This window comes from Orcinus orca, chromosome 5 (assembly GCF_937001465.1).
Source record: "Orcinus orca chromosome 5, mOrcOrc1.1, whole genome shotgun sequence".
NCBI lineage: Eukaryota > Metazoa > Chordata > Mammalia > Artiodactyla > Delphinidae > Orcinus > Orcinus orca.
The window spans coordinates 6679056-6701498 of NC_064563.1; the positions used below are offsets into that span (position 1 = coordinate 6679056).

Consider the following 22443-nt stretch of genomic DNA (forward strand, 5'->3'; position numbering starts at 1 on the left):
CCTAACTCTTTTTTTTTTCAATTTAAATAAACTTTTTATTCTAGAATAGTTCTGGATTTGCGGAAAAGTTCCCAAGTTAGTAGAGTTCTGTAAAACCCACCCACCTACTTTCTTTACTGTTGACAGATTGGTCTGGTGCATTTGTCACAACTAACAGACCAGTAATAGAACAGTTACTGGGACTCTATACTTTATTAGGGTTTTTGACACCAATGTTTTTGTTCTTTTCCAGGATCCCATCTATGACACCACATTATTTTCTATTTGTGCAGTCAGTTGCTTTTTTAAAATTTTTATTGAAATATATTTGATTTACAATGTGTTAATTTCAGGTGTACAGCGAAGTGATTCAGTTATATGTGAAAAACTATATATGTATACATATTCTCTTTTGTATTCTTTTCCATTATATGTTATTACAAGATACTGAGTACAGTCCCCTGTGCTATACAGTAGATCCTTGTTGGTTATCTGTTTTATATATAGTAGTGTGCGTATTTTAATCCCAAACTCCTAATTTATCCCCCCTCCCCTTTCCCCTTTGGTAACCATACGCTTGTTTTCTGTGTAGGACACCACCTTTTATTTAGTCCTAATATTTCCTTAGGCTCCTCTGGGCTGTGATAATTTCTGACTTTCCTTCTTTTTAATGACCTTGACGGTTTCCGGGAGAAACGGTCAGATCTTTTGTAGAATGTCCCGCATTTTGGGTTTGTCCGATGTTTTTCTCACGGCTTGACTTGGGTTGTGTGTTTTTCTGAGGAAGACCGCAGAGGTGAAATACCATTCTCCACCCATCATATCAAGGATGCAGGTCATTAACATGATGTAGCACTGGTGTTAGCTTCAGTTACACAGCTTAGGCCGTGTTTGTCAGGCTTCTCCATTGCAGAGTGACTTTTTCTTCTCCTTCCACACTGTGCTGTTTGGAAGCAAGTCACTAGACATGTAGCCTATGCTTAAGGAATTGGGAGTCATACTCCAGCCCTCCTTGAGGAAGGAGCATCTGTTTAATGATTGGGGATACTCCTATATGGGAGGTTTGTATCTTCTTCCCCATTTAATTTTTTTAATCAGTATGTACTCACCGATATATATTTTATATTTTGGGTTATAATCCAATAATATATTTAGTTATTTAGCTGTGTTCACAGGGAGCTCCTTCAGTTCACTCCTGTGTCTCTTCCCCAGCTTTTAATCAGTTGAGTTACACCAAGCTTAGGGTTCACCAGGGGTGTAACCTGTTACCCTGGGATGAGGTGGGAAAGAGATTATCAGCACTTTTTCTTTTTCTTTTTTCATCTTTATTGGAGTATAATTGCTTTACAATGTTGTGTTAGTTTCTGCTGTACAACACAGTGAATAGGTTATATGTGTGTGTGTGTATATATATATATATATATATATATATATATATATATATACCCCATATCCCCTCCCTCTTGAGCCTTCCTCCCACCCTCCCTATGCAACCCCTCTAGGTCATCGCAAAGCACCGAGCTGATCTCCCTGTGCTATGCTGCTGCTTCCCACCAGCCAACTGTTTTACATTCAGTAGTGTATATATGTCGATGCTACTCTCACTTCACCCCAGCTTCCCCCTCTCACCCCACTGCAGCACTATTTACAAGAGCCAGGACATGGAACCAACCTAAATATCCATTGACAGATGAGTGGATAAAGAAGATGTAACATATATATACAATGGAATATTTACTCAGCCATAAAAAGGAACGAAATTGAGTTATTTGTTGTGAGGTGGATGGACCTAGAGTCTGTCATATAAGTGAAGTAAGTCAGAAAGAGAAAAACAAATACCGTATGCTAATGCATATATATGGAATCTAAAAAAAAATTAAAAAATGGTAATGATAGGGCTTCCCTGGTGGCACAGTGGTTGAGAGTCCACCTGCCGATGCAGGGGACATGGGTTCGTGCCCCGGTCCGGGAAGATCCCACATGCCCTGGAGCGGCTGGGCCCGTGAGCCATGGCTGCTGAGCCTGGGCGTCCGGAGCCTGTGCTCCGCAACGGGAGAGGCCACAGCAGTGAGAGGCCCGATTACAGCAAAAAAAAAAAAAAAAAAAGGTACTGATAAACCTAGTTGCAGGGCAGGGATAAAGAGGTAGACATAGAGAATGGACTTGAAGATCAGCAGTTTTTAGGACAACCTTCATACCAAAAGCTGGTGCTTTGGTACAAGTGATGATGTTTCAGTTTTTATCTCAGAAGGCTCTAAAGTGGGTCAAAACAATGCACTAGAAATCAGATTCAACAAGCATGTTGCCTCCTAGGGAAAGAAAATATTGTTTCCAGTTTTATTTTTCTCAAGTTATGCTCAGGTACAGTGTTTAATATGGATGATCAAAGAGAAGTTCTCGATGTATGCCACCTTTTAATTATTTCTTTGACTCTGTAGGAGCAAATTCAGCTCCACATCTACAGAATTAAAAAATATATACAGACAAATACCTGATTCCTACAGTCATCATTCCTGTGGTAATCCTGGTGTTTAAACCTTTTATATGATGCAGTGTGGGTCCACATTGTTGTGTGAAGCAACAGACTTTCATAGCATTTTAGTGGTTCTGGACATGGAGGTTAGGTGGGGGGGAAAAAAAAAGATAAATTGATAAAATATTTTGGGTTTCAATTCAGTTGCCAAGAGCCTGTGGATGGTGACCACTAAAGTTTTTCTCAATGCATCTTAAAGGAGCAAAATTTCCCTTCCAGCCTTTGAATGATACTTTTACCATACTAGGAGTAAAATAGTAAAAATTACTCATTCATATTGCTTCCTATTTCAGAGAGTACCATTTGAAATAACGGCAGTTTTCTTTCAAAATCTGTACATGTGTTTTGATGTCACACAAGAGTTAATTTGAAATTCCGTTTTTCCTTTAAGAGTTTTTATCCTTGCCCCTCCCCCTCCCAGTGCAAAATCAATTTTGACTCAGGTGGTATAGTTGTCACTTTCTTTTGTGATAAGGGAACTCCTCACATGTAAGCAAATAAATCTTATAGCCTTGGAAGGAAATTTCTTCTCCAGCATTTTCCCTGCTAAATCGTTGGCCAACATTCTTATTTTATAGGTCAAGATGGAAATAATCAAGAAAGAAACTATTTCTCTCCAAACATATACATGTATTTCTCAGAAATGTTGTGTCACAAGGACTCGTGTACTGGGATTGTCTGTGTAGTTTGACCTTGTTCTGATAAACATAAAACCTTCATTCAGTAGGTTAGTACAAGCTCTTTTTTTGGCTTATTTCCTTCAAATATATTGACTTATTTTTTCATAATAAATGTAATAAGTGGTCATTAGGTACAATTTTGAAAATATGGAAAAAAATGAAGGGGAAAAAAGCCAACTCTAATCTCATCATCCAGAATCAATGACTACTAATACTTTTCCTAAGTCTTATTTGTGTTTTACATAGTTGTAAACATATTATATGTAAATTTACATCTTGTGTTTGTTTTTCACTTGTATAGAAATAATTTCTCATGTTATATAATTTTCCCTATCTGTTTTTATTGCCTATAGAACATCACAGTGATTAAATGCACCTTCATTTAATCATTTTCATTACTTAATGATATTTGAGATAAAAGATTTTAAAAATACAAATTAACTCTAGAAAAAAAGTTTTGAAACATTCTGAATACAACCTGTAGTAAATACCTAAATTGCTTTATTTATATGAGATAAAAAAAGCTAATAAATATAGTTATGTACTTTCCTTTAACTAAAATTATGTGATAATTTTACAAAGCCTCTAAATTTTCTTTTCTTTTCTTTCTTTCTTTCTTTCTTTATTTTTTTGACTGTGTTGGGTCTTCGTTGCTGCATGCCGGCTTTCTCTAGTTGTGGCGAGCGGGGGCTACTCCTTGTTGCCGTGCACGGGCTTTTCGTTGCAGTGGCTTCTCTTGTTGCGGAGCACGGGCTCTAAGCGCGCAGGCTTCAGTAGTTGTGGCTCGCAGGCTCAGTAGTTGTGGCTCATGGGCTCTAGAGCGCAGACTCAGGAGTTGTGGCACACGGGCTTAGTTGCTCTGCGACATGTGCGATCTTCCCGGACCAGGGGTCGAACCCGTGAACTGGCAGGCGATTCTCAACCACTGCGCCACCAGGGAAGTCCCTAAATTTTCTTTTAAATATGACCACTCAAATTGTGTATTTAATATTATTCTAATAGCAGCCACCTGAGTAAGAAAGATAAAGTTTCCTTTTTGAAAAGAGGTTAGTGTATTTTAAATAAATTAGTCCACCAAAAAGCATGAATTATATACTTAAAAGCTTTTACTGTCTTTAAAAATTGGATACTTCAATATCCATTAAGAGATTCAAGTATTAGGTGTTTAGCTTGAGTCAGTAGTTAGATTTTCTTTCATCATTTACTGACAAACTACTTACACATTGTCAAAATTATTTTGGCATTTGTTATCTCGTTTGCCTGATACCAAAGCCCATGTTCTTCCCGTCATTGTCAGTAAGTTTTGTAATGGCAGGACCACTCTAGTCTTGTCTTGCCCATCAGTTTTTCTCCAGCATCAAGGAGAGTGCCTGCCACCCAGTAGGCAGTTAATAAATGCATGTTAAAATAATGATTGTTCTCCTCTGCTAATATTTCCAAAGACTATGAAAAGATCTTTGAAGAATCTGGAAAATTGGAATGGAAAATCATATCTAGACTGTAAAAGTTATGCAGAGTCCAGTTAGTAAAAGCACAGAAAAATCTTAGAAAGGAGCCAGTATTCTTTGAAGTGATTTATACATAAGCAGTAAGATATGTATTGCAATGGTTGCTTTAATTATTACCATCTCAAGGTCAGAGATTCTGCACTTGTCAGTTGCCCATTTCTCTTAGATTTGAGCATACAAAGCTTATATTTATCCAAAAATAATGTATTCCAAAATAATCCTTAGATCTGTCACACTTTTCTTGCACCCTGAGTATGAAGGTATCTTGGATATTCAGAACCTCTTATGTATTTGAGGCACAAAACATACATTTGTAGGTACTGGAACAATTTTAGCTTTTTTATATATGTAGGATGTGTCCATCCAAAGGTAAGTGATTTTACTTAGTTGGTAAGGAACATGAAAATAAGATAATTTTATTTAGTTGTTGAAATCAAAAGGGAAATATCTAATACATTAATACTTAGTAAAGAGCATGGTAATTAAGAGCTTGTGATATGAAGATAAATAAAACCTAATGCTGATCCCAAAGATACCACTTATTAGGTGTGTGACCCTAGGTGAGTTATTTAAACACTCTAAACCTTAGTTTCTTTAGTTATGAAACAGAAAAAACTATAATTTATTCATTGTTTCCTTTTCCATCGTTATGATGGTTAAATGAGATAATGCATGTTAACCATTTGTCATTTAACACAGTGTTTGACATAGAAGAAGCAAAGTGGGGCTTCCCTGGTGGTGCAGTGGTTGAGAGTCCGCCTGCCGATGCAGGGGACACAGGTTCGTGCCCCAGTCCAGGAAGATCCCACATGCCACGGAGCGGCTGGGCCTGTGAGCCATGGCCGCTGAGCCTGAACGTCCGGAGCCTGTGCTCTGCAATGGGAGAAGCCACAGCAGTGAGAGGCCCGCGTACAGCAAAAAAAAACAAAAAACAAACAAACAAACAACAACAAAAAAAAGCAAAGTGAAACATTTGCCATTTGTATCCCAAGAAAGATATAAAGGTGTAATGTATAGCCTATTAAAATGGGACGAAGTGGAAATTTTGAATTCTAAGTGTCTGGGACAATGCTTATTTGCTACTCGATTTAATAAGGAATCTTTTCGTTTATTTTTAATTTTTATTTGTATTATTTTTTTTCTATTGAAGTACAGTTGATTTACAATGTTGTATTAGTTTCAGGTGTACAGCAAAGTGATTCAGATATATATAACATATATATATATGTTCTTTTTCTGGTTCTTTTCTGTTATAGTTTATCACAAGATATTGAATATACTTCCCTCTGCAATACAGTAGGACCTTGTTGTTTATTTTATATAGAGTAGTGTGTATCTGTTAATCCCAAACTCCTAATTTATCCCTCCCCCTCCTTTCCCTTTTGGTAACCATAAGATTATTTTCTATGTGTGAGTTTATATCTGTTTTGTAAATAAGTTCATTTGTATCGTTTTTTTTAGATTTCACTTATAACTGATATCATATGATATTTGTCTTTCTCTGACTGACTTCACTTAGTATGATAATCTGTAGGTCCAGCCATGTTGCTGCAAATGGCAGTATTTTCTCGCTGTTTATGGCTGAATATTATTCCATTTTGTGTGTGTGTGTGTGTGTGTGTGTGTGTGTGTGTGTGTGTGTATTTAGTGCTCCTACACTGTTGGTGGAAGTGTAAATTGGTGCAGCTGCTAAGGAGAACAGTATGGAGATTCCTTTAAAAACAAAAAAATAAAGTTACCATATAATCCAGCAATCCCATTTCTGGGCATATATCCAGAAAAGATGAAAACTCCAATTCAAAAAGGTACAACCCAAATGTTCATAGGAATCCAGGCATCTTGATTGGCTTGTTCATAACTTTCTTTGCCCCCCTAGCTTCTGCATGTGCACAAGATGGAGAGAGTGAGGCTGAGTTTTTACCTGATGACTTTGAAGAAAAACCAGAAAGAGAAAAGAAACATAACAATTTCACTTTGTGCAACGTGTGTAACATTCAGCTGAATTCGGCCGCTCAAGCCCAAATCCACTACAATGGCAAATCACATCAAAAAAGATTAAAACAGCTCAGCAATGGCATGGTGAGAAGCGACAATGGTAAGTGTTTCTAAAGATATATTCTCAGTTTTACATCATCAAGTTATTTGTGTACCTGCAGATGGGGAAATAAAAGAGTAGAGTAATCTGTATTTTTAAAACCAGGAAAAACATTAAATAAAAGCTTAGTAGGTTAAAATAAAGAATATCTCACAGGTTTTTGAGAGAGAAGGGGAGCTTTATTTGTTGTCTATGCTTAAATTTTTTAGGATTGTGATCTTGACCCACCAGGACATTTATGATAATTTGAAAAAGTTGACATTAGGTTTTCTTGATGTTTGACTTTAATATAGTTATTTGGAAATGGACATTCTTTTACATTTTATATAAAACAATGCTTTTTATGTTTGTTTTGTGCATGTTGGGGCTTCAATTGGTTAGTAAGACTGCAATTGATTTTAAAAAAATACCCATCTTTTCAGGTAGGTGTTTTAACCAATAAAATATGATCTATTAGTATGTACAGATTGTTTAAATTTGCTGGTGAAAATTCATGGTTTGCTTAATCACTTTAGACTGCTTTTTAAAAGTATAAGTTGAATTTAGGAGTAAGCAGATTTTTAAAATAGCACACATATACTTTTGGAAAAGAATGGAAGGTTATTAGAAAAAGCATGGAGTGGTGAGGGAGGGAAGGGTGGAATTCTGCCGCAGGATGTAGGGAAGCTGAAACAATAGCAACTCCAAAGAGTTACAATATTGTGGTCTGGTTGGATGTTTCATGTTTCATCGATAAGGTATATTTTATCTAAATTTTAATGACATTTAAAAATGAGACTGAATTTTGATCTGTTCCAGTATTTGAGATCAAAAGACAAATATAATTTCATAGTTTGCTTCAAGGCAATTATTTCTACCTTGCTTTGTAGTTTTTACTATGAATGAACTGGAATATTCTAACAGAAAGGACTCCTTGTTTCTCTTTTGTATGTCAAATAGTTAATCATGGATCTTATCAGTGAAAAAGATGTAAAAAATAAAGATCGTCATCAGAAAGTAAATAAGAACTACTAAATTGCCTAGACCCAAGATGAACTAGTGAGGCAGATGTACTTATTCAATCATGTTTAAAAATATGGATTTCACAGTCTCTATTTTGAATCTCCTAAGGAAAATCTTTTCCCTGTCATTTAAGTAAAATCATCTTAAGTACAGCATGATTCAATTTCAAGTAGTTTTTCTTTAAGTTGGTATTGGTGGGGAAGCAGGATCTGGCCTCTTTCCCTGACACTGAATTAAATCTCAGAGACAGTTTTGGGTGAAGTAGGAAAGAATAGCTTTATTGCTTTGCCAGGAGAAGGGGGACACAATGGGCTAATGTCCTCAAGACTGTGTGCCCCGCCCTGGAGGGGGTTGTGAGGAGTCTTATGGTGTTCAAGGAGCAGGGCGTGGTCAGCTCGTGGACATTCTTCTGATTGGTTTGGTGGGGAGGTAAGCGGGAGTCGGCATCATCAACCTTCTGGTTCCAACCGTCTGGGGTCTCCGCGCTTGTGGGCAGCAGACAGGTAACTTCTCCCACCTGGTGGGGATTTCAGTATCTGCAAAACAGCTCAAAGATATTGTGACGTGTATCCCTTGAGGGGGAACCAGGACCCTGCCCCGAGGCTGCACTGTTGTTTCTTGACTGCTCCTCCCTTGTCTCTGCATCCCTCCCTTCCTTGATTAGCAACTGTTTAAACCTGCTTGTTTGGAACTCAGGGAAGGTCATGGAGGCTGAATGAAGCCTATTTTCTGTAATCAAGATATGAGGGACACAGAAAGGCGTTTGTGCCCAGGAGCCCTACAAGGTCCTGCTCAGTTTCAGTGGTGCTAGTGGTGTCAGCTTTGGTGTTTTATTTCACTTACGTTGATATTTACAAACCTCTTCAGAGAAGCAATAAATTACATCACAGAAAGAAACTCAAGAGACATGCCTGGTTTAGAAATTCATATCAGAGCTAGTCTCAGATGAAATTTAGGATGGTCAACAACTTTCAAATCATAATACTAGGAATGATTTTCCTCAAATCAAATATTTTAAAATAATTACATCAGTGCACATATTGTGGGCTAGCATTATACTAAAGGCTTTATGTACATTTTCTTATTTATTTTTTCCTCACAACCAGAGAGCTATTTCCATTATCTTCCTCTTACAGATGTGGAAATTGAGGATAATGTCAATTGAATCCTGTACTGAAGGTCACCCAACTGTTAAATGGTCAAACTAGAAATCAGACTCAGGTGTTATTCATTAAATAGGTGTATTCTAAAGTATACTGTCTCCCCAAAATTAATATTCTGTAGAAACTGTGCCTTTCTTTATTCAAGGAGAAAAATTATTTTAAGAGAATATAAAAAGTAAAATTCTATCAGATTCCCAACAGTGCATTGATCAATATAGTGCTTAACAAATTTTATTGCTACATTTTCGACATATATTATCTTTTCAAGGTTCTTATTATCATTAAATTAATAAAAGCAGTTAAAAATGAGGGCTTCCCTGGTGGCACAGTGGTTAAGAATCCACCTGCCAATGCAGGGGACATGGGTTTGAGCCCTGGTCTGGGAAGATCCCACATGCCGTGGAGCAACTAAGCCCATGCGCCACAACTACTGAGCCCACATGCCACAACTACTGAAGCTCATGCGCCTAAAGTCTGTGCTCCGCAACAAGAGAAGCCACTGCAATGAGAAACCCACACACCACAGCAAAGAGTAGCCCCCACTCGGCGCAACTAGAGAAAGCTCGCGCGCAGCAACGAAGACCCAACGCAGCCAAAAATAAATAAATAAAATAAATAAATTTATTTTAAAAAATGATTATGCATTAACAGGAGCACTTGGTTTAGGTCATATTAGTTTGACCTGAAATCATACTTCAGAGGAGCCCTCACCACTAACTCCAGGTGGATCTAACTATAGACAATCCACTCACAACTGAGTTAGTTGTTACTTTACATTAATATAGCAACGTATTATTTCTTTTAAATATCCCTCCGTCCCCCCACTCTAAAAATGTACTTTTTCAGACCTGTTGGGAAAAGGAAAGGAGCCCAATTCTGAGCCTTATGTACTTATTAATTGTTGTTCCTTTACCTACACAGAGACAAAGCTAAAGTCAGGAATTCTCAAGAATCATGGATCCTATAAGTTTTTAGTCGAGAGCAGTATCATTTTTAGTTTATCTAGAGAGTGAAATGGGACAGAGAAGGAGATAGCCTTCTCCTTGAAGATGCACACACACACATATGACTGCTGTGGACTTCTTCTACCTTTAGAAAACCAACTCAGTTTAGATTTCAAATGGGAAATATATATTATATTTATATATATAAATATTATATATATTATATATTATTATAAATAATAAATAAAATTATAAATATAATATATATATATATATTCCCAAAATATATATATATATATTTTGACACATGTAGTGTCAAAAAAGGAATAAGATACTAGAGATATTTACCTAGATTCTTCCAACCTTATACGTTACTTGTTTTGAGGAATGCAAATAACATAAATAATAGAAATGGAACTAATTATTATTCCTTGGAGATTGTCTACATGGGAAAAAATATCACTTCAGTCCTGAATGACTGTAGAACATTATATAATTGCATGCCTAGAGGCATATCCTAATATATGAGAACAAGAATGAACAAGAGAGACACCACCCTATGAAAAATGCGGTTTCTGTATTTCTGAGCAAAATGTGGCATTTCTCATGTCGCTTCTCATGTCTTCCAGGGAAAATGATCTTCTGAAGATCACAGTGAAAATATGTCATGTGTGCTAGTTAATTAGGAGGCCATGGTTCCCACAGGTGAGACTTAACTTCAGTTTTTGGCAGTTGCTGCCCTCTTGGCAGAGGTAAAGTTACCTAGGACACGTGTCCACCACTTGCATGTGTGCTGTCCCGAGACACCCAGGTCCTTCCTGCCAATAGGGAGTGCTGCCTGCTGAATTCCTCCTGAATTTGCTCCCTTACTGGAGCAAAACCTCCCAGCTTCTTGCCTCAAAAGGCTGTTCCGGCTTCAGATTTGCTGATGCCAGAGTTGCAATTCTATCAAGTCCAGCCCACCCTCCACCAGGTTCACTTTCCTCCTGTCTCTCACTCAGTTCCTGATCCCTAATCCACCACTTGCCCCCAAAATCTTTCTCTCAGAGTCTGCCTGCTGGGAATCCACCTAAGATATCACCAATACTTACTATATATTCATAAGTAATATGCACAATATGTTTCATTGTGCCAAAGCAACAGCATTTAATACTTTCCCCCATATGTAGTTTCCATTTAATGCCTGTATTTAAGCTTTATCATAAAAAATGCCAAGGGAACAAAAAGTGAACTAGTATTTATTTATTTTTAAGAAGATGTTGGGGTAGGAGTTTATTAATTAATTAATTTATTTTGGCTGTGTTGGGTCTTCGTTTCTGGGCGAGGGCTTTCTCTAGTTGTGGCAAGCGGGGGCCACTCTTCATCACGGTGCGCGGGCCTCTCGCTATCGTGGCCTCTCTTGTTGCGGAGTACAGGCTCCAGACATGCAGGCTCAGTAGCTGTGGCTCACAGGCCCAGTTGCTCCGCGGCATGTGGGATCCTCCCAGACCAGGGCTTGAACCCGTGTCCCCTGCATTAGCAGGCAGATTCTCAACCACTGCGCCACCAGGGAAGCCCTGAGCTAGTATTTATTGTTCCAGGTATTTTATGTACATCATTTATTGAACCCCAATCAACAATTCTGCAAAGTACCTGTTACTGCATCTATTTCACAAATAAATTAGCCAAGAATCAAAGGGACTAAGATACTTGCCAAATAGTAACTCTTTGTATTTGTAAAGTTTCCCATGTCTACATTAGAAGCAATAACCCTCATCTCCAGGGCAGACTTACATTCTACTGTCAACAAAATTATGCCATTTATTTGGGTATTTTCTTATGCGATTGACTTTATGTCACTTTTAAAGCACTTAACTTACATTATTACAATAAAACTGATGTTTCCTTAAATTTTCTTTACCAACATAACTGCTGAGGACATTTTGTGCAGTGTAATTTATCACTGTATTTTCTGTTATTCCAGAAATACATTTATGTTTATGTTAGTGCACTTTTTGAAGATGAGGTGAGATACAGAAGTGGCAGCAGTGTATTCCATAATTAAAAGTTGCTTAAAAAAAAAAGTTGCTTAAATGTGTAGAATTTATCATATTCCAGAGATTCCACGCTTTACCCTTTCATGAAAACTATAAACCAAAGAAATTCCAGTACAAACTGCATGACTTACTAACTTTCTCTTTGGAAAAAGTCTTTATTTTTATATTTATGAGGAATGTAAGTTTTGTAAATAATGATTAGTTTCTGATGATAATAATGTTGTCCTCTCTGAGCTGTACATAAATGTACAAAAATAAAACAAAAATCACCAAGAATCCTACAAAGGCAATTACTTCTAATCTTTTTGTCACCGTTGTACCAGGTATGCAAATAAATATGAATAAACAATATATGTACAATATTACATGCATTATAGCATAATAGTGTTTATATATGATCACCTTTTTATGACTGCATATTTTTATATTACTGTAAAGAAATTAATAATGCAGTTGAGATTTCTAGTTGAATGTTGGGATTTTACTCACGTTTGTCATTTTGCTTTCCGACTATGTGATATATTCTATAGTGGAAAAACCTCAGTATTATCATGAAATATAAAATGAAATGTTAAAATGAAATATCACAAAGGGTTTTATCAGAAGACAGAAATTTGAACATAAGAGTAAAAATGCTTCTTTGATTCATAAGAGCGTTTTGGAATACGTATTACAAAGGGTACAACTTTCAGGGTATTGAAAGCTTCTGTGGCCCACTAATTTAATTCAATTTCAGTGCTCACCATGGTTAAGCGCCGATTAATCCTTGTTGAAGTATCGAGTAACAAGTCAACCTATTGTGGCAGCTTTACTTTATACACACTGTCTTTGTCATATTTGAGTTATTTTAATAAGCCTGGTTTTCTAGTTTTATTGGGCTGAAACTGCTATCAAATAATTCAGTTTTATCTTAACAGTATTCTAGACTCTTTTGGTGATCATTGTCCTGTAGCACATAAATCTAGTATCGTTGCCCTTATCTTTCCTCTTAGCATTACATTTTCTTTTATTTAACAGAGAAGCTAAATAAAATTTTACTTTCTAGCTTTCACTGATCTATTCTCTTTTCTCTTTCCATTGATTATCCCAGATGAGGTTAAAAGGGTCAGTAGATTTTCTATTTACAAGATGTTCCTTCTCTTGCAACATTGGTAGTTAATAAAAACAAAATAGCTTCATAGAATTTTCTGGTACTTCAAGCCTTGATACACACACACACACACACACACACACACACACATATATAATATATGTAAATTTCTCATTTACGTATAATTTTGTCTCATCTTTTAATCTCCAAGTACTATTCATGCTTTTGTAGAATGTCAATAAACTAATTAGAATTTGCCAGTACATTTGTGGATTCTTAGTATTCCCTTTTGAGATCATTTTATTTAACAATGAAAACTGCTTTCTTAATGATATCATATCTGTATTAGTATATGACATGCAGTAAGGAATATTGCTTTGCTCATACTTCTCTCTTATCAACCATACCCTTTAGAAGGTTCAGTCAAGGGGAGAAAATAAAAAAAATGCTGATGTTAAATTGCCCAACATTATGTAATAAGTTATTTTGTTCTTGTTTGAGTCTTCTAAGTTTATTTTTTATCACTGAGGGATAAAAATATGGGGAAAAGTAACAAATGCTGATTTACTATGTTCCAATTTTGAGTAGGTCTCTGGCTTTGGTTACTGATTTTTTTCTCCCTGAAGAGAAAACACATTGATTATTCCCAAAGGGATAGATTTCTAGTCATTAGCTACTTGTTTCACCTGGACTTAATATTAATTCCATTGAAGGGCAACATCTTTTTCAACATAGAGATTTCTTTATGCAATCTGTGTCCTGAAGAAACCCCTCTTTACTGGGGTCATGGTGAGGTTTTACAAACTTAGGTTGATAATCTAGGCTGACTCCTGTCAGGAGACCATGCCACTGTGCCCAAGAAAAGTGTACTCTAGTTCCTCATGACCCCTGTTATCCATGACAAATTAGATGAAATGACCATTAAGGGAAACTTGAAGAGAAAAAAGGATGAATTAAATGCATGCCATTTAGTTAGAGGACAGAATTTATTTGAGATAGAAGAGATTTCAGTTTGTGATTCTCTGTGTGTATATGGGGGTATATATTTGGGAGCGTTTGAAGAATTGCAGGAATTGGGGGCTTATAGCAGTGGTGGTATAAACTGGGAGTGCAGAAGAAATTGTTTTGGTCCATCTAAACTTCAGATGTTTAGCATGGGTAGAACTACCTCTTCTTTCCTTACCTTTTTCCTCTTTCAGTCACTAACCATTTCCAACAGAAGCATCTTCCAGTCCTAGTGTTTCCCTACCCTCCAATCTTAGAAAAATAAACATTTTCCCCACTTTTCTAGGTTTGAAAGTATGTTTTTTTCAATTTTGTTCTGTTTCCTTTATACTTCCCCTAAAAGTAATTTGCCCATGGTGACAGTGCTAGTAGGTAATAAAGACGGGATTCTTTTAGGTATGAATTCCCTTTTCCTTAAAAGTTATTTTGCACTTGGAGGCAAATCCTATTTAAATTGGCTTCACAGTTTCTACAGCTCCACCCCAGGTATGTCACGCTTCATCTTTTTTTTGCACGGTTCTCAGAAACACGAAGCAGTGGTATGAGCCTGTGTGTGTGTGTGTGTGTGTGTGTGTGTGTGTGTGTGTGTGTGTGTTTAAGATGGTACAATAGATTAATCGTTAAGTAGACCTTTAAAATGTTAATTTTAAGTCTTTAAATAAGGGATAAGAAAGTAATTTTCAAAAATACCAGCCCAGATACATGTATTTCTTCTGTTTTCAAAACTGCAATGACGTGACACAAGAAATTTGAGAACAAAAGTAAATAAATCCATAGCAGCATTGCACACTTGAGAAGAGTAAAATGGTGAGGAATTTCTGGAAGATCAAAAGGAAATGGGATGAAAATGTGGAAAACATGAAATCTAGACACAAATAAGGAAACTCACAGAAGTAGGAAAAAACAGCCCTGTCACTTAGGTTTCCAACAAAATTTCAGAATATCTCTAAGGTTGATCTGAGGTAGCCTTAAATGTAAGGCTCACTGTTGGATGAACATCCTAATGAATTTACATGTGTTGATTTGCAGTTAGAAGCTGGGATATAACTGACCTGCCCAGCCTGAACCTAGGAAAGTGAAGAGCAAATTACTCTGGGGACTACAAGCCAGAAAGGTCAGAAAGTGAATTGTTTGATGGGGGTCGAGGATAAGAGAGGTAGAGGAAATAGACATGTCTAATATGAATTTTTAATTCGTTGCCTTTGTAATAATGTGTGCTGTAATTCCCCCTTACATCTCACCTGTGGAATCTTCAGTAAAGACAACTTTGCTTACTGACATTTTATGTGAGCTTAGAGTCCTTCTTGAGGACTGAAATGAGCGCCAAGATTATATCCAGGTTGAGGAAGATACAATCACGCAGGTAGAAGGACAAAAGACATATTTCTGTATGCACTGCTCACTTGCAACCACTTGTGTCAGGTACAGTACTGAAGTCAGAGATATGACCAAGACATTAACTAGTCACTTAAAATTTGCCAACCTTGGGAGGAGAAAGCACATGAACATAAATTTCAATTCAAGATTTTACTTGAGAGAAAACAGGTACTGATAAAAACTTTTTTTTTTTTTTTTTTAGTAGATTTAAATTTATTTATTTATTTGGCTGCGTCGGGTCTTCCTTGCTGCACGCGGGCTTTCTCTAGTTGCTGCGAGCGGGGGCTACTCTTCGTTTTGGTGTGCGGGCTTCTCACTGCAGTAGCTCCTCTTGTTGTGGAGCACGGGCTCTAGGCACAAGGGCTTCAGTAGTTGTGGCTCGCGGGCTCTAGAGCGCAGGCTCAGTAGTTGTGGTGCATGGGCTTAGTTGTTCCACAGCATGTGGGATCTTCCCGGACCAGGGCTCCAACCCGTGTCCCCTGCATTGGCAGGCGGATTCTTAACTACTGCACCACCAGGGAAGTCCACACATATGGTTTTATTTCAAGATTTTATTTCAGTGACTCAATAGAAGTATAGCAATACAGAGGATTGTGTGAATGCATCAATGAATAAGAGGTAAAGGACTATGGTTTCAAGAGGAGAAGAATAAAAGCAGAATTAATATAAGAAATTTAACTTCCTTAACGCATAGTAAACAAATACTTGTGTATGTGATAGTAATTCTGATGAATAATAATATTTTCCAGTTCCAAAGAAGATTACAACCTTCTAACAAAGACAATTGGTGCAAAATAGGTCACTTGAAGGAGGAATAAAATAGTGAATACAGCCTGAATGAGGAATTAACAAGGTTCTTGATCGAACCCTGTTTGTACACTGTGTGTTTAGAATAGTGTGGTTGATGTTAAGAAATTGAACAGAGGAAAAGCTGACTGAAGAATAACAAAGCTGGTAACTTGCCTTTTGTACATATTCAATTTGTACTCCTAAGACCTGGGTTTTATCCTCAATGGTAGCATAGCTACAGTTGAGGGAGTTATAAAATAGGCAGAAGAAAGAGGAAAAGGGAAAACAACCTTAAAATGTAATTCTTGTAGGAGGAAGAGAAAGGGTATCTCAAGGAGTTAATGAAGGTGTCAGAAACATAAATGATGGGTTACATTTGTTGTGCATTTAATCATATTTTCAGTCCTATTTCCAATGCATGCCCCAGCCCAATGAATTGCCAATTGTGCCAATGACTTATTGATGCCCTCTTCATATTTTCCATAGTGTAGGGCTAAGAAATAAAAATTAGAAGATTTTACTTTATTTTTCAATTCACAGCTTCTCTCTCTAGAAAGAAGTCAATGTGGGCTGGGGCTTAGGTCGATCTGAGAATCACTCTTTTCTTTAAAGACAATTTTATTGAGATGTTTTTATATATCTGTATAAATTGTAAAAAAAATCACCACAATCGAGCTAAATAACTTATCCATCACTTCTGCATAGTTATCCTAGTGTGTGTGTGTGTGTGTGTGTGTGTGTGTGTGCGCTGAGAGATTTAATTTAAGATCTGTCCTCATAGGCAGTTTCATGTGTACAATACAGTATTATTAACTATCGTCACCATGCTGTACTAGGTGCCCAGAATTTACCTACTCACGTAGCTAAACCTTTGTACCCTTTGACCAACATCTCCCCGTTTCCCTCACCCCGCAGCCCCTGGCAACCACAATTCTACTCTCTGCTTTTGTGGGTTCTACTTTTTCAGATTCCACATGTAAGTGAGATCTGTGGCATTGATCTTTCTGTGTCTGGCTTATTTCACTTAGCATTATATCCTCCAGCTTCATCCATTTCGTCTCAAATATCAGGATTTTCTTCTTTGTAAAGGTTGAATAATTTCCCATTGCATATGTGTGTGTATATGTATGTGTGTGCGTGTGTGTGTGTATATATATATATACACACACACACACACGCGCGCGCGCGCACACATACAGACACACAGTTGATCCTTGAAACATGCGGGTGTTATTAGGGGTGCTGACCTCCCACGCAGTTGAGAATCCTAACTAAATAACTAAAACAATAACTAAAATCCTTGTATAACCCTCCATATCCATGATTCCACATCCACGGATTCAACCAACTGTGGATCTGGTAGTACCATAGTATGTATTTATTGAAAATAAAATCCACGTATAAGTGGACCTGCTCAGTTCAAACCCATGTTGTTCAAGAGTCAACTTATACACACACACACACACACACACACACACACACACACAGAGGCCACATCTTTATCCATTCATCTGTAGACAGACACTTAGTGTGTTTCCATACCTTGGCTCTTATGAAAAATGCTGCAGTGAACATGGGAGTGTAGATATTTGTTTGAGATGCTGATTTCATTCCCTTTGGGTGTATATGCAGAGGTGGAATTGCTGCATCATAAGGGAGATGACTCTAAAGAGACCCACATAGAAACCCATTAGAATCAAATTGTTAAAAGTTACAGAGAGAATATTGAAAGCAGCAAAAGTGATTTGTTATATACACCGTTTCAGCAGAAACCTTGAAGGCCAGAAGGGCGTGGGATGTTATATTCAAAGTGCTAAAAGGAAAAAAAAAACCTGCCAACCAAGCCACTAAACGTGGAAAATGTATCCTTCACAAATGAAGAGGAGATAAAGGCATTCTCAGACAAATAAAAGCAGAAGGAGTTCATCACCACTAGAGCTGCCTGACAAGAAATGCTAAAGAGAGCTCTTCAAGTTGGGTCAAAAGGATGCTAAATTGGCAACACGAGAGGGTAAGAAAGTACGAAACTCATTGGTAACGTTAATATATAGACAAAACCAGGATAGACTGTATTACCTTAACAGGGGTGGGTAATCACTTTTAATTCTAGTTTAACAGTTAAAAGACAAAAGTGTTCAAAGTAACTGTAACTAAATTTTGTTAGTGGATACACAGCATAAATAGATGTAAACTTGGAGTCACTCTTTCCCTTCAGTGCTCCCAGACGGTTAACTTTAGCTCCTGGAAGATAAGCCTTCCCAGGAGGCTCAGTAGTCAGTGAGATTGTCTCCCAAGGGACCCAGCCCCAGTTGCACTTTACACATGATCAGATAGGTCTGCGTTTTCACATGAGTGTCGCTCGGATGAAGCTAACGCCTCCACTAGTTATATTTATTTACGTTTTATTCTGGGTGCTCCTCTTAGCATATTAAATATATTTTCAACACTAATATTTGGGTTCACAGCAAGCTTGTTAAGCCATGTCTTCACCACTGTCCCTATCCTTCTGTATTTAAATGTGTTATCAGACTAACTGGGTTAGTGGCCCGACGGAAGAAATGAAAAATATTTATCTTTTACTTAATACTCAATGCCTAATACTTGAAAGTATGTCTTCTATGGAAGGAATTCCTATTCATAACCTAGAGGAGAAGAAAAGTAAGCATGAATTCTTACTATTAACTGTTGACTGAAGAAAAAAAATTTGCCTATTCGTATTTCTGGGGATATTTATTCCAAGCATGTAACACTTGATTTCTTTAAGTAAAATCTAGTACGACTGTAAGTCTTTCCTACTGAGGAATGTTTATGTAAATAAAGCAATAGAGCGATGTATGTATATATGTGTATATAATACACACACACAAACACAAATAACTAACAATTACTGTGTAGCTTTGAAATGTGTATAAGGCCCTGTTTGAACTTGTAGGGACAGATGGAAATGTTGCTATTCTATAAGGAAGATCTTCTTAAACTAAGACTTATTTTGCTGTTGCTACTTTCTTTCCAGTTCATTCTGATTGTTTGTGACATTACTTTATTTACCTTGCCTATTCAATAAGCTTCTTGAAAGAAGCAAATGAGGCAATATAGGTGAAAGGATTTCACCAATCTCTTTTTCATACAAAGATGTGAATTTTAATTAGTTGTTTTTTTTTTTTCCCTCTGAAGTGACTCTGAGTTATTTGAACATAAAGGGCTCCGAGCATTTAATAGGAATTTAATTCCATATTAAAACCTAGACTAAAAGTCAGGGAAATACACTGTGAGGATGTGTGAGATTTCTGGAATGTTTCTTACACATCAGTTACCCATCACTGCAGTACTCCGCTCTGATACCATCAAAGCCAAAAGATGTAAGACTTAGGGACAGCAGGGGGAGGAGAAGTGGGGCAGGTGTGTTGTCTTTTATATGTGGCCTTAAAGAGGAGGAGAAAATGGGCAGTGACCCCTGTGGGTAGGAAAGGAGCACAGACGGAGCCCCTAGAACTGGCCACAGAAAGGTGTAAAAGAGTCTGAAGAACTCGCCTGCATCTGAGATGTGGGCCCCGGTGACTGAATTAACAGACACTTGTATTGGGGGGCCTCTCTGTTAGTGCTTCCAATCAGCATCACCTGCATACTTGGTAAAATCCAATTCTTGGGAGCATCTCCTGAGTTTCTTGATCCAGAAACGCTAACAGTAGGCCAAGGAATCTGTGTCTTAAAGAGTCCTTCAGGGGCTTCCCTGGTGGCTCAGTGGTTGAGAATCTGCCTGCCAATGCCGGGGACACGGGTTCGAGCCCTGGTCTGGGAGGATCCCACATGCCGCGGAGCAACTAGGCCCGTGCGCCACAACTACTGAGCCTGTGCGTCTGGAGCCTGTGCTCCGCAACAAGAGAGGCCGCGATAGTGAGAGGCCCGCACACCGCGATGAAGAGTGGCCCCCGCTCGCCGCAACTAGAGGAAGCCCTCCCACAGAAACGAAGACGCAACACAGCAAAAATAAATAAATAAATAAACTCCTACCCCCAACATCTTCTTTAAAAAAAAAAAAAAAAAAGAGTCCTTCAGGCGCTTCTGTTACAGGCTGAGTTTGAGAATCGCTGCCCCGTGTAATAAATACCATCTCAGAAGCAATAATTTTAAGAGTAAATAATGTAGGCAATGTGTTTAGTGCACACAGGCAGTAGACCTTAATAAAATAAGATGTAGCTCTTACTATGGTTAGTCTTGTTATACACTATAATCAGCTGGAAGAGAAGGTTGGGAAACTGTCATATACAGGCTTTTAGAATTTATGGTGACCTTAGAAAAATAGTTCAGGGACCCCCTCACCTTTTGACTTGCATACAACTCCCATGGGAACTGAGAAGGGCCTGAGGTTCAACACTGATACTCAGCTCTTAGGTAACGACGTTGCTGTTGGTCATACGATCACAGTGTGAATAGCAAGGATCTGGTCCATGGCCCCTTTTACTTCTGCTTGACATTCTTTGCAGCCCTCAAAGTCATCTGAAACAGAAGTAGGAGTATTCGTAGAAAAGGCAAAGGACAGAAGGTGGATAGCAAGTTGGGACTCTGGAGTTCATGTGCTCTACTCCCTTGAATTGTAGCTTTTGTTCATCTGTTTTTAGGAAGCCATTCAACAGTTCTCAGAAAAGACAGTTTGGAAAGTAGCCATACATTACTAAAGTTTTCTGGTCATTTTCTATTAACTATATACCTTCAGAGGGAGACCAATAGTACTGCTGGACTAGATGAAATGAGACAAATGCATTAAGCAAGCCGTATATAACCTCCACCATGTAGATCTTACTTTGCAGAGTCACCTAGAAGAGTCCATGCTCTTGCTTTGCTTAGTAAACCTTTCACTTTAATTTTATTTTGAAAATTAAAGCAGCTTCTTTTTTGAAGCTAAATTTAGTTTTAATCGTTGACTCATACGCATAGATTCTTGGAGTGTAGCCACACAAGGATGCTGCCACGGTAGATTTTTCAATAATTACATTATGTTGAATTGTGGTCAGCCCAGCCTTCTGCAGTTTGGAGGGTTTTCCAAGAAAGGACTGAAAATATGGTCTCCACTTTAAGGAAGGTTCTGTCCTTTAAGCAATGCAGTTAAGTTTAAACATGTAGTGTGATAGACTAGAAGTAACAGAACTTATAGAAGTGGAACCCATTTAAGCATAAGACTTTTCACTGCTTCTCATGCTACTCTTTTAGGGTTGATGAATTTGTAGTTAATTGGATCTGATCTCTCCGTCATGCATGGCTGAAGAGAAATTTAAAAAGCACACATTTTAACTCATTAGAGCTTCCTTGAATTGTATGGTTTTATATTAAGGTTGTTACACAAATTTTACACAATTGGAATTCTATTCATGCACCTCTTAGTCTAAAGTGGTATTGAATCGTAAGAGTAAGGTATAATCAAACTACATTTTTATAATAAGCAGTCCTAAAAACAATGATCACAGAAATGAAATATTTCCTCAGGGTCAGCCTCAGAAACATTGTTTTTTAAAGCCCATTCCTCGGGTCAGCCTTCTTCTGTCTTGAAGCCACCATTGCCAGCAGCTTTGGACTTCCATTGTCCCAGCTTCTCACTCAGTAAAAGAGAATGTCTTCTCCTAGTTACTATAGCAAAGAGCCTCATTTATCACTGAATTCTATGGCAAATGCAAGACTAGAGAAAATGGGTAGTAGGTTCTAGAGTCAATCCTTACTTACTCTCTCACTGTGGAAGAGATACTTCCTGAGTGCAGTTACCTGGAAAATTATAATTATCAGGTCCCTCTAAGGTATTACAGAAATTTAAAGGGTAATAAACATTAACTGAGCTCTTGTATGGGCCAAGACTAAAATCTCCTTTTCAAAAAATTTCTATGGGAAAATCACATAATCTTTGCAAACTCAAAAAGGGCTCTCTGGCCCATAATGGATTTTAAAAGTGCATCTAAGAACATCAGGTCGTAGCCTAGTTTTATATACCTTGTGGGCAGGATTTAGCTGATTTGGGGGTTTCAAAATAATTTGAACTTTTGCTAAGAAAATTAATTTTTGAACATGCAAACATTTTATTGCTTGCTGTCCTCTTATATGTTTAGATTTTAATATTTATCACTTAGAAGGATTTTTTTAGTTATAGATGAACACTCTGCTAGTAGGTAGCCTTGGTTTTAAATTTCAGATTATTCCTCAAAATAGAAAAATAATTTTATCAAGATATATCACATCCTGACCCCTTCAAAAATTCT

At 37.5% G+C, this 22443-nt stretch overlaps 1 protein-coding gene across 4 annotated transcripts in view; it reads left to right on the forward strand.

The window, feature by feature from the left end:
- The window catches only part of ZNF385D (zinc finger protein 385D), a 940592-nt gene that overhangs the window by 204530 nt on the left and 713619 nt on the right, over positions 1-22443 (forward strand). For all 4 annotated transcript variants that reach the window (XM_049710123.1, XM_049710121.1, XM_049710122.1 and 1 more), the window contains exon 2: positions 6577-6795. In XM_049710123.1, the coding sequence (XP_049566080.1) occupies positions 6577-6795 (219 nt within the window). The remainder of the gene's footprint in view (positions 1-6576; positions 6796-22443) is intronic.